The following is a 15,368-nucleotide window of genomic DNA, read 5'->3' as shown; positions in this document are numbered from 1 at the left end:
TGCAGTTTATTTGTTTTAGATCGGGTATTTCGAGAATAGAGTTTTCCCCTGTTCTTTGAATATCCCTGACTCTTTACAATATGAAATGTCCATATACGCATGCGCACACACACAAAAAGAAGGCGACACCACTAGAGTCTGGAATTGGACAGAGCAAATGGTCACTTATTTATTTTTTTATAAAAAGGGGAAGTCTAAGTGTGGACAACCCTCCCTGTATCCTATCTGCACATGTAGCTAGTGAGGTGGATCCTCGTTAGGCTGTGAGCTACCAGAGTAGTAGGACTTCGCTCCCAGTCCTAACCCACAGAGATGAAGCAGTGGAATACCTCATATCACTTATTGGCTACATGGAAGACATTGAATGTCTGGGATATTCTATACTTTCTCCATTGAAAATAGCAATTTGTACAGATTTAAAAAAGTTCCAGTGGCAACAATCTGATACAAAACAGATAAATGTTACTTTCAGTATGCAGGCACATAGTATGTACAGGACCCACACACATACAACACAGCTAAACAACTGTTTCTCCTGTCCTCGCCTCTGTTCGGATATAGTTATATACTGACCTGTAAACTTGGCACAACAGGCGTCGCCAACCAATGGTTTATAGCTGTGCTGTTCCGTCTCAGCACTGCAATGAGTGAATATATCCATCATCACTTGCTGGAGTCTTCCCACATTCACTGTTAGAACAGACACAGCAAGTTATGAATAAGGAAAGTGACCCTGGGGGCACCAGGGAGGACATGAGGCAAAAACACAGCACCCACCTGTTTTAGATTCCAATTTAATAGAAGAGATAAAACAAATATAAACAAGCATCCAGCAATATTAGGGACAAATATACTAAATATTTTATAATAAATCAAACACCTCCAGAGTGGTCTGGAGCTCATACACAAAGGAGGGGTAGACGCTGTTATTTGGAGGTGAATATATAATCTGCACGTTTATCTCACCTCGGTTCTCCTTGGGGAACACATAGAACAGGTCTGGACTGATCACATTGAGCACACAAGCTGGCAACGCTTCATTTAGAGGCAAATCCACGGATTCCCACCTTCGTGCAATGCAGACTCCTACCCAAACAGAAACGGGGGCTTAGTGCTGCAAATACCAAACTCCTCCTCACACAGGAAGATGCCAATGTTACTCCTTAATCCAGGAGACAGGAAGAATCACATTAATTACCTCTGTGTGTATTCAGCCTGGATCAAATCAGGAATGTCACACAATGAACACTAATAAGCCATTTATTAAGGCTTCCCAAGCAATTCACATGGGGTTTGCAAAACTCATTACTGTTAGAGAGAACATGATAGAACCCGAATATTTCTAACCAATTTATCCCAACATACTTGTGCCAGATTTACTTATTTTTAAATAGAACACAAAAACACTTTGCACACAACTAAATAGGTAGAGCCAACAATTCATAACAATCATTACTATGAATTAATAATATACATTTATTGCTTTTATGGTAACATAATACGAACAAAAGATGTGTTTATGTTTTATAGTTTTAAAGTGTATAAACTGTAAATAATTTGTGGCAAATAAACAGTATCTAATTCAAATTACTTAGAGAAGGGTTTCCAAAACCCAGTCATCGGGGACCCCTAACAAATCATTATACCACCCATGGATCTGTTACAATGTGTCAGTCAGTAATGAATACACCTGAGCTCCAGAACATCCCACAGATAAAGAAAGGCAGCATTTCTTACTAGTGCTGTAAACAATGACTATCCATACAGCCTACATATTAAGATACCCCTTCGAATTTATAAGCACTGAACTGTCTGTGTACCCTTTGGGATGTTGACATTCTACCATAATGTGTGGAGAGTCATAAAAACACACACAGACAGTAAATCAGTGTATTGTATGTACGTATCTTTATGTAAACGAACGCTGTTGCATTAGTAGACTGGATTTGGATGGGAAGCCCCACAGGAGTCCACATAAAATGCTCATGACTTGAGGAAATAAGTGACAAGTTTGTGGATGCAGGGCAGACCCCAATTTCCAGGATTCACAAGTTTGTGGCAATTCAGGAAGGAGGTTTTTAAGTAAGCTCTCAGCTCTACACAATACTGAGGGAAGTGTCTGGATTGTATAGCTTCCTGTGCCTAACCTTTCAGCGTATATATTATTTACCACAACAGAAACATGCCAAGTCCCATCTTCAGAGACGAGGCAGTAACAGGGGAATGACAGCTCACATGCAGCCACATCAAAGAAAATAAAAAACTTGCCTGCAAACATACAGAAGTAAATAAACATCTGGGAGATAGTGTCTATATAAGTGTAGACACATTTCCTGGCAGGACAAACAAAACTGGAGCTACATCATATAGCTGGAGCTTCTACATAAGAGGACAGGAGTCAGATATTGTCCTGTCCCCTGGTAGAAACACAAGAAAAGGCTCCAAGAAAAAATTTGGAAACAAAGTCAAGTGTTCTTGCCATATTGGTAGATAGTCAAATAGATGCGCTCAGACTAGGACCTCCGTGGAAATATAATCATTGCTGGTTCGTTGTTCCGATTGTGTCTTTTAAATTAGAAAATGTAAGCGGGAATCTGTACTCTAATGAATTAATGTTCAAAATGAGTAATGTAGTCTAGGTTTCCAAACAGGAAATATTCTAGTCTAACACAGTAAATTAGTAAATACATATTTAATATTTTATAGTCCCTGTGGGTGATTTAATAACATGGTATAAATATGCAATAAGCTTCTTACATTGCAGCATTAACAGCAATATCTTACCTGATGTGTCCTGGATGACTGGAGATCGTCTGTTGGCAGAATTATTACAGCTGAGCGTCTCTTGAAGTACTGGAGGTCGTTGTTTGTTTGCAGAAGAGTACAAATCTCTTTCGGCTGATGGGGTAGAATTAGTGGACCCCAATTGTCTAGAAGCTGGTGGACTACACTTAGTGGAGAATGGTTCTTTGGGAAGCGATGGAGAATAGTTTGGGGAGCGCAGTTCATTCCGAGCTGGTGGAGTTGAGTTAGCGGAACGCAAATCTCTAGGACGCAATGTGGTAGGGCTACAAGCTGGATTCTCTCTAGGCATCGGTGGAGATGCAAAGAGAGATTCTGTTGTCGATAAGGTAGAGATAGGGGGGCGTAAAGCACTTTGAGCAGGTGGGGTAGAACTAGTGGACCCCAATTGTCTAGAAACTGGTGGACTACACTTAGTGGAGAATGGTTCTTTGGGAAGCGATGGAGAATAGTTTGGGGAGCGCAGTTCATTCCGAGCTGGTGGAGTTGAGTTAGCGGAACGCAAATCTCTAGGACGCAATGTGGTAGGGCTACAAGCTGGATTCTCTCTAGGCATCGGTGGAGATGCAAAGAGAGATTCTGTCGTCGATAAGGTAGAGATAGGGGGGCGTAAAGCACTTTGAGCAGGTGGGGTAGAACTAGTGGACCCCAATTGTCTAGAAACTGGTGGACTACACTTAGTGGAGAATGGTTCTTTGGGAAGTGATGGAGAATAGTTTGGGGAGCGCAGTTCATTCCGAGCTGGTGGAGTTGAGTTAGCGGAACGCAAATCTTTAGGACGCAATGTGGTAGGGCTACAAGCTGGATTCTCTCTAGGCATCGGTGGAGATGCAAAGAGAGATTCTGTCATTGATAAGGTAGAGATAGGGGAGCGTAAAGCACTTTGAGCTGATGGGGTTGAGTTAGTGGAATTCAATTCTCTATAAACCGATGGTGTAGCATTACCAGAGTTGAAATCTTTAGGAGATAACGAGATAGCATCAGGGGGACGCAATTCTGTGGGAGCTGATGGTCTACAATTAGTAGAAAGCAATTCTCTTTGAAAAGAAAGTGAAGATTTAGTGGAGTCAGCTGGTGAGGTACAGGGAGTGGAGTGAGACTCTCTCTGAGTTAGAGGAGGCATTTTTATATCTCTGGTTATTAAGAGATCTCTGTGAGACTTGAGGGAGTCGTTAACCATATTGGCCCTCTCCTGTACTGGCGACAGACCAGTCCCCATTGCGGTTTTGCCAACCTTGCCATCATCTCGCACAGCAGCTCCCTCAGCAAGCAGCACATCAGTGATAACATTAGCCGTCTCACAGGCTACCAGCTCCACAGAGTATCCATGCTTCGTGTGGCCAACAGCTTTTGCCTTTAGCTTTATTCCCACAACAGACTTCTGAAATGTTTCAGCTGCTTGTTTATCCCACTGGTCTCCAGGAGGCTTCACCCCTGTAAATATAGAATGGTTAGAACACATTGAAAATAGTAAAATGCATTAAGGGAAACCAGTTTTTGTTTGACTCCAAATTTTTAATGATTAATCTTTTTTGATACATTGGAACAGAGACAGGTTGACACAAACCTTTCCAGGTATATAATGGACATTGTGCACGGACATTCTGAAACATTTGTATAATTGGTGTATTTGGACTTCAGAATGTGGCAATTATACACTAATCAAGTTCTGCACTCACCGTAGACCAGTAAGCTTCTACTACGTGACCTGTTAACCCAGTCTGTCTGCCAACACGTCACCATGACGTCTGTACCTGAAGGTACTGGAGAGTATGTGACTGACACTTGTTGTGTAGAATTCATACTGTCAAAGTGTGAGTGACTCTGATTGGCAGACAGCGGGGCCACAGGATCAACTAGCAGCCTACGGTAAGTGCAGCTGGGGTTTTATATTTAAATGAAAACTATTGGATAGGTTATAGCGCTTGGGACAACAGGGAAAAAGTATATTAAATAAAAACTAGAGAAGAGATAAAGCATTACCCCAGGCAAGAATCAGTCTGGAACAACAACAAACATCTCCTCCAAAGGATGTATAATACTGTTCTTCTGCCCAATTATTCCAAAATGTGTGTTTGGGCTATCACAATGTTAATATATTACCTTTTTATACTGTCGCTCCATCGTGGAACTGTTAGAGGTTCCGATTTAGAGCAATGCACATTGCTGAGAATATTTTCACTGTGTGTCATTTCTACCAGACGCTCAAAACACAGCACAGACGTGGTGTAGCGTTATACCTTCTAAATGACTATAAAATACCGCAACAGTATACTGTCAGCTGCAGTATGGGTTACTGTGTCATCTCCTACCAGTAAAGGAGTTTCTCTGGAGCTGGCCTTGTGTGCGCTTACTGGTGAATGAGGTATAATCGTCTTCGTCTGCTACGGTATCAAACACCAGCGCAAACATTTATTACACCTTACAAAGAGGAACTTTAGACGTTTGTAACTATGCCCTGTGTTACTTTAAAACACCAATTCAATATCCAAAACGGAGCTGTTACTGCATGTTGTTAGCTGTGAATACGTGGTTTCGGGACAGGCATTTCCTCTCGCAAATGCACAAAGCAATATAAATAGACCAGACTGATGCTATCCATCCATGAACAACTCACAATTTACAAAGGTCTACGTAGTTAGAATGCTGCTATAGTATCACCATTGTTATCAAGGAGTAAGGAGAATTAGTTCATCTGCTCTAGATGCCTTCAAATTTTATACAAATCTTCACACGCCACTGTTTCGTTAACTAATTTATTCTAATCTACATTTATTTGTTCTTATACGAGTCATCCACAGCCTGGCCATACAAACCTTGGCCAACATAAATAAAAAATAAAGTCCATTCAGTTTTAACCCAAAAACACACATACCCAGTGAATATAGGGCTATCCTCACAATGGCTTTATAACCGCACATGATGACTTTAGTCGCAAAGCTTTATATTTTAGGGAACTGCCAGAGGAAATGCACGAGCAAAATATTTTACATCTTCAGCATATAAACCGATTCGCTCAATTCCCAACACCATCACCGCACTATTCCAATTTCACAAATGGAGGAATATGACATGGAAAAGTAGAATCTGCCTTAGCACTTGGCATGGGTACCCCATATAATACTTGGGCTCAAACAAGGCCTCCCACCGTAAAGGAATTAAAAGCCCTCACTGCAGGCGAGAAGGATACCTGATGACTGACATTGTCATTGGGCGATGACGACATCTGGAAGCTCCCCGTGAGACACCAGTTGTGGAAATAAACCCTGATGGATCGGTGTCAGCTTGATTTGCTCAACAAATATTATTTTATTTAACTTGTGTAAAAGTGTATTAGCTTTACATCTAAATTACGTCCTATTATACTTGTTACTTGGATGGTGTTGGCCTCAAACATATGAAACACATGGTAGTTTAACAAAATTACTAGTAATTTTATGTCTGTACCCTAAAACAGTCAGTACCCTCTCCCCCCCCCCAAACACCCTGCAGCCCCCCCCCCCCACCCCACACACGCACCCTGCAGCACCCCCCTCCCCCCACCCAGTAGCAGCACAGAGGAATTAGTCACGTGTATGACTGTACTTACCAGCTAAGCTGCAGCACATGGCTTGGAAAGGGAGTTCCAGGAAGCTGGGGGGTATTTTACAGAGTTTCTCCACTGGCACATTTTCCAGGTTACCATAATCCAAAAACAAGAACTTTGTGACACCATCAGGGGCAAAATCTTTTACCTGTCCTCTGTACCAATTCCCATCACCTGGCAGGAAGGGGGTATATAGAAAAAGCACATTAGATTCAACATAAGGCAGAATAATCTATCCAGCAATGTTACACACGTCCATCATATGTCAGAGTCCCTGGAGACAGCTGAGGTGTTTGAGGGGCAATATAAAAGGTTTAGTCTACAAACTCCTGTCACTGACCAGTCAGTTTATGCTTCGCGAAGCCAAGAGGGGTGTAATAATAAGGGAATAAAGGTCAGATATATAGCAGTTAAAAATATAAAGCAGTTCCAGAAGTCATAGCTGAGGGACGGACTTCCTGAGCAGAGATTTCAGGTTCCTGAGAAAAGGATTCAAAAGGGGATTTTTCTATTTCCATTAAGTTATTGTCTCTGAGGCTGTAGGGCGACAGACAGTGGGCTATGTCTCACATCTAGGAGCCAGGGCATTCCCCCCCATCCACTGCAGTAGGCATACACAGATTCTGGGATTTCCCAAAGCTGCCCTTCACTTGAATGTGAGGAATGCCTAAGAAAAGCAAATCCTGATACAGTGGAAGATCGACTGATAGGAGACATCCCTTCCTACGGCCTTCAGAAAGGCGTTCAAGTGAAGAAAGCTAGATCCAAAGAAAATGTACCATGTACAAAGAGTCATGCACAGCTTGCAGGGAGTTGGGGTGGGAACAAAGATGATACCAACAACTTCTGGACCTTGTGAGAACCAGGGACCAAGTTAGGTAGGAACAGCAGCCCGCCTTGTGTTGTGAAAAACCAAGTATGGAAGCTCCGATTCGCTTAGCTGAAACAATGGCTGCAGTAGGAGAAAAACACTAGGGAACAGAATGAAGAGGGACCAGAAGATGGTCAGCTTCTTGTAAACACACACCTGGAAGCAGTGCTAGCTGTAATAACCCAGAGCCAGGCTCTTGGTAACTGCTGTGTTAGGCTGAAGCTTAGTGTGGTGGAGCTGGGGCTTAGTTTAAGATACTCCGCTGCCTGAGGCAGAGGCACAAATGGAACCTTTCCACCTCACACTTACAAGTTATATCTGCACAACTTAATAGGGATATTTAAAAAAATCTTATATTTTAAATTACTTAAAAAAATAATGCTGCATTAAGCTGTCTCATACTTCAGAGTAGCCTATTAACACTAGCCTTGCCAGGTCAGCCTTCCACACTCACTGGCCACCAATTACAGCTTTACCTCTAGGACCATATGCCACAGAAAGTGCCATGTACAGCTCTCACACTACCAGTCCAGGGAAAGCAATGGGAGAGGTCGGTTCTTTGCAGAGAATCAGACAGCTCAACCTCTAATGTCCAGGAGACAGAAGTAACCAGCAGGAATCCTCTCCATGCATAAGGGATATAACTACATTGTGCATACAGAGCAGAAGTAATATACAAGAAGAATAAAAGGACATAGCTGCCAGTCCAGGCCCAAGAGGCACCACAGCGCACTTTACAGAACACACTAAATATACCCCACTTCCCTATCTTTATACTGCATGCTGGTGTCTAACCCCGGGCACAGCTAACACAGCGGACTGTTCAGTTACTGGTGTATGAGAGCAGTCACACACTGACCTCTAGTGGAGACTGCGACTAACACTCCAGAAGTCTGCATTACAATGAGAGACAGGGGTGTCTATGAGCAATTGATGTCAGTTAACTCAAAGGTAACAGAAAGCCCCTTGGAAATAGTATCCATGACATGTTGGTTTATTGTAACTGCTGCATATCACTAACCTGTGTAGAATGCGGCACACACCTCTTCTCTCACTGGCCTATAATCTTCCGATGTATGATCCTTGCAGTATTTGCCCAGCGCTGTGTTCAATTCATCCAGCAAATTTAAATCTGAAAGTTAGGAGTTCTGCATCACACGGTTATAAAAAGAAAACACAGCTCAAGACAATGAGACATACCCTCTTCCTTCATCGCTAAAAAGGAGGAAAACGATTGGTGTATGAATTAAACATTCTATAAAACTAGTCTCAGTGTTTTCAGCATGTTAGGAGTAGTCTATAAAAGCTGAGTAGGCTGTAAACAGTCACATATGGTGAAATTTATAAACATGGTGAGTTGTAATTTCACAGCGTTTCGAAAAAATTGCCCTATTAAATAGTCCTTAAATATATGTCCATTTTCTGCGCTTTTTATTTCAAGAGATTTACTCTGAAAATAAGACTTCAAGGCCCATATTACGCCTACCCTACGTACAAACGTTGGTCATACACGCTCTACTAGAGTGTATATAGCACGGACCTGTCCTACGGTTGGGAGGCTCCTTCTAGACTCCAGCACCCTCCATCATCTGATCACATCACTATGTTTTATCAGAGTAGCGCAAAATATTTATTTATTTTTCTCTAAAAAGTAATTTAAGTAATTTTTTTTTTAAAAAAAAATGTTAAATAGTTAAAACAATGTTTAATCCCAGTTTACTTAATAACATTTCTTGTCTAACAATTCTATAATAGGTGTGTGATTCATTTCTGTTCATTTGCATAACAGAGTTCAGTTAGTTTCTCTGTGAAGACTATGAACAGACCTGATTGCCACCCTCTTTGCCTAAACACTCATATATCTCTGGTACTCCAAGACGGTCATATACCACACCTAAAGATAGGTTCCCACCCCTTGGCACTAGGCCATGCCCGCAAGCTATAGTAGAAAGATATACTTGCAATAATTTACATATCAATGAATAAACTAATTAATACAGAGTTTCCCCAATCCAATCCTCAGGGGACCCTAACAGGGCATGTTTTCCATATCTGCTTGCTGGAGCACAGGGGTATGCATTACTGACTGATACATTGTAACAGATCCACAGGTGCTACTAATGCTTTCACCCATGAACTGGAAAACTCCACTATTAGTGCTCCCTGACTACTAGATTTGGGAAACCCTGGAATAATGAATAACACTATCAGGCAACACAAGGGACTATGGTACTGAAAAACATACAAAATCTACAGACCGGAGAACTTCGTAACACATTAAACGTATTATCCACTATATAATATTGCAGTATTACAAATAAAAAAGGAAAGCTAAAAATATGGCTAAGTCTATTTTCTACTTACTGCAGTTGTATAGTTTTATGTCAAACAATGGCCCATTGTGCGGAACATTGCTGCTCCAGATAAACAATACCTGTCTGGTTACAGATGTGGCAGAAGAATTCTCCAGGGTTCCGCAGCATACACACTACTACTTCAGTTACTTGTCCGAGTGGAAGCTCTGCCCACTTCAGTTGTACAGAAGAGTCCCCAGGCAGACTGGCCTGTGTCTTGCTTGGAGATTTAGAGCCCGAGGTGTCTGGTACCGCCAACCCAGCCTCGATTAGATGTTTAGAGACAAAAATATTTGGTGTAATAGATTCATCAATTAAATCCATCGTCAAAATCCCGCTGGACTCAGACACCACAGCAGCAGTAATGATCTTATTCATAGTAAGTACCCCCAGTGCTTGTGAGGCTTCGGAGGTCCATGTCCCCGATGGAGGTTTCACACCTACGGAGGCAGTATGGTCATGTACACTTCATGGTTTGCACATCTCAAGAGCATGCATGACTTATCGCAGGGTCTCTTACCTGCCAAACAACACTGAGCAGCTTGGAAAGGGATCGACAACATATCAGCGTCAATGTGGCGCAGTCTGGATATATTCAGAGCTTCTGCATTCCCGAAGTCTAGGTATCCAACCAGCACGGAATCATCTGCTATATGCTTGACAACGCTGGCCCTGTACCAATTGCTGTCTTCTGCAGGCAACAAATAAAAAGCGTGGCAACACCACAAATTATATAATTTATACTCATGTTATCACTTTTTAAGGACACGTTTAAAAAAGCAACAAATAACTAAATACTTACATAAGAATGAGATGAAAGAGGATTTTTACTCACCGTAAAATCAGTTTCTCTTACTACACTGGGGGACACTGCGTTACCTTGGGGTATAGTAGGTGGGACTGGAGTTAGGCACTTATAAACTTGTTTGTTAAGCCGACTCCTCCCCCACTATGCCCCTCCTCTGTAGCTGACTTCAGTTTTGTATAACAAAGCCAGGAAGAGAGAAGCAATTTAGAAAGCAGAAACACCAAAGACAGCACTACTTTCAGAGCAAGGGAGGGCGCGCAGTGTCCCCCAGTGTAGTAAGAGAAACTGATTTTACGGTGAGTAAAAATCCTCTTTTCTCTGTCCTACCACTGGGGGACACTGCGTTACCTTGGGGAGCTACCAAAGCTGTGTCCAAGGGCGGGAATGCTCTGGAACGGCTGTGCGCAATATTTTGTGGCCAAAACCCTGCATTTGTGAATGTAAAGGCATGCAACAAAGAAAACAACATGCAGCAGAAACAGACTCTGCCACTCTGTACAACTGCGCCATTGAATGACGCTGTTGTGCTGTACAAAAAGCTGCAACCCTCCTGGCACTGTTAAAGTCACTGGATCCTGCAGAAGGGTACAGACAGAATGTTGGTCGTGATGCAGTGGCAAGAGACCACCTATACCCTGCCCCGCCCCCTACGCTCTTTAGCGCTAGAGAGGCTAAAGGGCATAAAATTCCTAAACAGGAACTGTGCGAACAAGAGCACACACTATCTCCCGTTGGAGAAACGTTACACACAAAGAAGAGGCACAAGAATGATATACCGCAATCCCTGTGTCAGTGGAATGCAGGCACTAAACGTCAGAACCAATAATGCCTCGTACAACGCGCAACTAATTTATTTATTTTTGGAAAATAAAATGAGGAAGAGCCATACACACACTCGCCCCGGATTGAGCTAACAACTCAATCCACTCAGTGATATCCAAAAGATCACCATATACACTGATTCAACAGCTTAAGCCAATCAGCGATATCTAAGGAATGATATCCAAAAGATCACCATATACACTGAACAAACTCAGCGATATCTGAGGAAGCACTCATATAGAGAATTGACAACGTAAGGCCGTCATATATACATATACACTCATACCATGAGTTAACAGTTTTAAAAATAAAAATTCAGAGAGTCACCGGAGGCCGAAGCAAGCCCCCTGATGACGAGAATTAGACTCCCTGGAAATATGCGACCAACCAAAGTTGGGTTAAGCCTAAAGAAACCCCTTAAGCAAGACAGCCTTCCGTTGAGCTAACCGGAGAGCCACGAGAACTGCCGCTGAAGGGAGTAAGGCGGAGACCTGAATTGGAGCCAGCTAGAAAAGAAAACCCTTTAAAGATTCCTGAGTGGGACGTGTAAAACTCAAAGAATTTACACCAACCGAATATAGTTTCAAGCTCAAAGAAACAGCTGAAGAAGAAGCTCTACGGCTGTATTTGAGGTAGCAACCATTTTCCTGTAAGGGCTCTCAGGCCGTAAATGTTGGGCGTCCGACGCCTCAGCGTCAAACTAGATGATGGAAATTAAAAAAGGGCCAAACTGCAAGATGAGGCCGCTCTGGAACCGGAAATAGAGGGACGTCAACGCTAGTCCCCTAAACCAGGAGAACACTGCTTTGCGAGACACACGGCGGACCACCAGACTAGCTGGAATGCGCCCCCTCCTAGAAACTCTTAAACACCCACGAAGAAATGGGACCTGTAAATAACATGTACACTCCCTAAGTTCTAGGGAGACGCGACTTGGCTATGGACAAATCCACTTGAGGGTCATTAGATTGAGAACCGACAGACAAAACAGGTGAACATGTCAAAAGAACCTGGGGTCCCTCTCGGAGAGCCCTATGACCTAACCAGGAAGGCACAAAGGTATTATCCTGGAGTGACCCACTTTACCTGGTAAATGACTGATTGCTAAGGCATTCGGCACTCAATAAAAATACGTTGGACTCACTTGGCCCATAGTATGGCACAAAGCACACCCCTCCGACCATACACAGGTCGACCCCTATCCTGCAATTAGGATATGGGTATTCCAGAAGTGCTACAAATATACAACAGCCCTGCATTATGAGACCGAATCTCTACAGGTTTTCTGACCCCCTGTACAAGAAGGACAACTGACCCACTTAAAAATCGTTGTGGCTAAGCACCACCCGAAAGGTAAACCAGTGGATCAGGGCAGAGGGATGCTATGCATGTCCAAAACAAGGAAGGCAGCTTCCCGTGATGAACATCTCTCTGTGGAGACATGGGAGAGGAATGCCAATAATACAACTAGAACCTTGGTATCCAATTTGGGAAAAAGAAACTCCTGTTACTGAAAGGAAATTCTGCCAGGAGCATTTTGGAACTGTGTAGAAGAGAGATGAGCGTGTTCTTCGGTAGGAAGATACTGAAAACCCCAATCTAGAAGATAAGGCATAAGCCAACACGTCTGCTGTGGTAGAATGAGCAAAGACCTGGGTAGGTCTAAAGTGACCACCTGTGAACTCAATAATGCAGCCCTGCTGCTTGCTGAGAGGCTGCAAGTATAATATTCTGAATGAAAACGTCTAGCTGTAAGCTAAGCGTTGGTTGTAATAAATAACTTCCACCTTCGGAGGATGTCCCCAGACTTATGGTTGTTTACCTGACTGCCACTGTACATAAACTATAACCACCCTTGTAAGGCTAAGCCTGACTCGGGATGTGGCACCCTGACCTCTGATCAACAGAGAGGATCAACGGATGGAACACGTAAACATCATGGCCTGGTGTCGCTGACATAACAAAAAAGAAAGCACACCTACCACCAGAAGCCTTTGGATACTCGTTTGTAATAGTGCAAACTGAGAGTTCCGTTATTGTAACGTATTCCTGTGAACAGGTGGAAAACTATTGGTATCATAGCTGGATGACTATATGACTACCATCTATGACTCTGCTGGGTGAATACAAACCACCCCAGTAACCCTTAATGTAACTAAAGGCTAGAGAACTTCTTTCTGTCAGAGAGCCTCTAGATAAATCCCTTTACCAGCTCCTGCTCAACCTCTTCTGTCAGCTTCCACCGGGATAAGCAGAATAAGAGAACTGAAAAGCCACAGAGTTGTCACCAGCAGGGAATACTTCCCTTGTATTCACTCTGACGGTAAAGGGAGGGGAGATGAAAATTTGGCCAGTCTATTACAGTTTACTAGGTTTTTGTCAAAGATAAACACCAAGTGTAATATATGAGGGAAAACATTTTCTCAATAGGATGTCACTAAGGCTTAGGAAGCAAATTGAGATATAGACTGGTGTTTTGCCAATGCTAAAACAGTGTAAAGTTTAAGCTGGGATAATTCACCTCGTGTGTGCAACCAGAGGGAATAATGGTTCTTGTTAGTAAAACAAGGTCGAAATAGACATCCTCAAGTGAGGAATGACCCACATCCTGATTCTGACTGTGACAACAGTGAAAGATAAAAACCTATCCATCTGTGAAAGATGGTGAACAACAGCGTTTTTGTCCAGATGGTTTTCCACCTGAATAGCTGAATGCCACTTCTGTGTTAGCGGACAGATATAAGCTGTGTGGGGGTTTAACCAACACAGTGTAACATGTGTAGAAGCATGAAAAAGGGTATACTCTCGCACCATTTCGGACTCTAAAATCACCTTAATGAGTTCGGCCACCCGAGGCGACAGTGATTTAGGCCAGACCTGTTTCTGCAAAACTGCTGACACCGAAATGGGAGCACCCTGATTGTAGACCCTAGGCCATTGATGCTGCCGTAGATTTAGCTCAGCTTGACTTCTGCGGAACTGCAGTCACCGAAGTGGGTGCACCCTGTTCGCCAAGCTAAGTCTCATAAGCTCCACAGAGAGCATCCGGGCTAAGCTGTAGAAAAAGGGATATTAAAATATACATTTTGTACAGACATAATACAACTCAGGTGTACCAGAGAGGTACTCTGACACCTAAGACAATGGTAAGCAAAGGGTCAGGAAATATAAATGAATCTCGTCATTTGTACATAAATATTGTCAGTACAGACGGAAATCTCCCACTGGGGGAATCTGTCCAGCCATAATGCAATGGAATAATAGGCGATACCAAATACATCTTGAGCACCTTAATAATATACACATTGCAACATGCCCATGCTAATTCCTACCATGGAAAAGCATAGAGCATAATCATAAATCCTTTTTTTTTTTAATAAAATACATTGTGTGATACATATATACACACACATATTATATATATATATATATATATATATATATATATATATATATATATATATATATATATATATATACACATACACACATATATATATATATATATATATATATATACATACACATACACATACACACACACACACACACACATATACATACATACACACACACACACACACACACACAAATATATACATATACACACACACACACATACGTGTGCATGCTGCCTTTTGTACAGGTTGGACAAAAGATAATCCAGAAGTACATATGCCACCTGTGTATCATAGTACAGAAATACCAGAGAATGACTATTACACTTGGGAGCTCTTATGCAGACACATTGAAAATTAAAAGCACAGGTTGTCCATAACAAGCCTTTCATATATATTACATGTTCAATGCAGCATAGAAATTCCTTTAGTCTATATGCCAGGAAGTTTCTAGGTATTAGACACAAAGTTTGAAAACAGTCCTAGTCTATATGCAATAAAGACTGAACGAGTTAACGGTTGTTTAGTAAACAAATAAAGACAATACAGAGGTACAGGCAGTTTGGAGACAGATGTTTCAGGTGCAGGTCTCTGTCTGTCTGTCACAGCCTCCAGGCATGGGCGCCGTCTGTGTGCAGAAACTGAAAGGGGGAGGGAGTTAAAACTTCCATCCGTCCCTCAAGATGGCCACCTCCACGTGCCGCCGAACTGCACATACCAAGTATGT

General features: G+C 42.4%; 1 protein-coding gene across 1 annotated transcript; it reads right to left on the bottom strand.

Moving 5' to 3' along the window:
• Positions 1-573: 573 nt before the first annotated feature.
• Positions 574-10,356, bottom strand: LOC142136034 (uncharacterized; the record flags this gene model as incomplete). Its single annotated transcript, XM_075194628.1, has 7 exons — positions 574-690; positions 967-1,086; positions 2,707-4,236; positions 6,392-6,562; positions 8,281-8,391; positions 9,694-10,053; positions 10,134-10,356. Coding segments are annotated over 7 exons (2,632 nt in total), but the record flags the coding sequence as incomplete, so codon positions are not given.
• Positions 10,357-15,368: the final 5,012 nt, after the last annotated feature.

The sequence above is a fragment of the Mixophyes fleayi genome, unplaced genomic scaffold, assembly GCF_038048845.1.
Source record: "Mixophyes fleayi isolate aMixFle1 unplaced genomic scaffold, aMixFle1.hap1 Scaffold_926, whole genome shotgun sequence".
In the NCBI taxonomy this organism is placed as follows: Eukaryota; Metazoa; Chordata; class Amphibia; order Anura; family Limnodynastidae; genus Mixophyes; species Mixophyes fleayi.
Note: the sequence above shows the minus strand (reverse complement) of the source record. Positions and strands in the feature narration are given on the sequence as shown.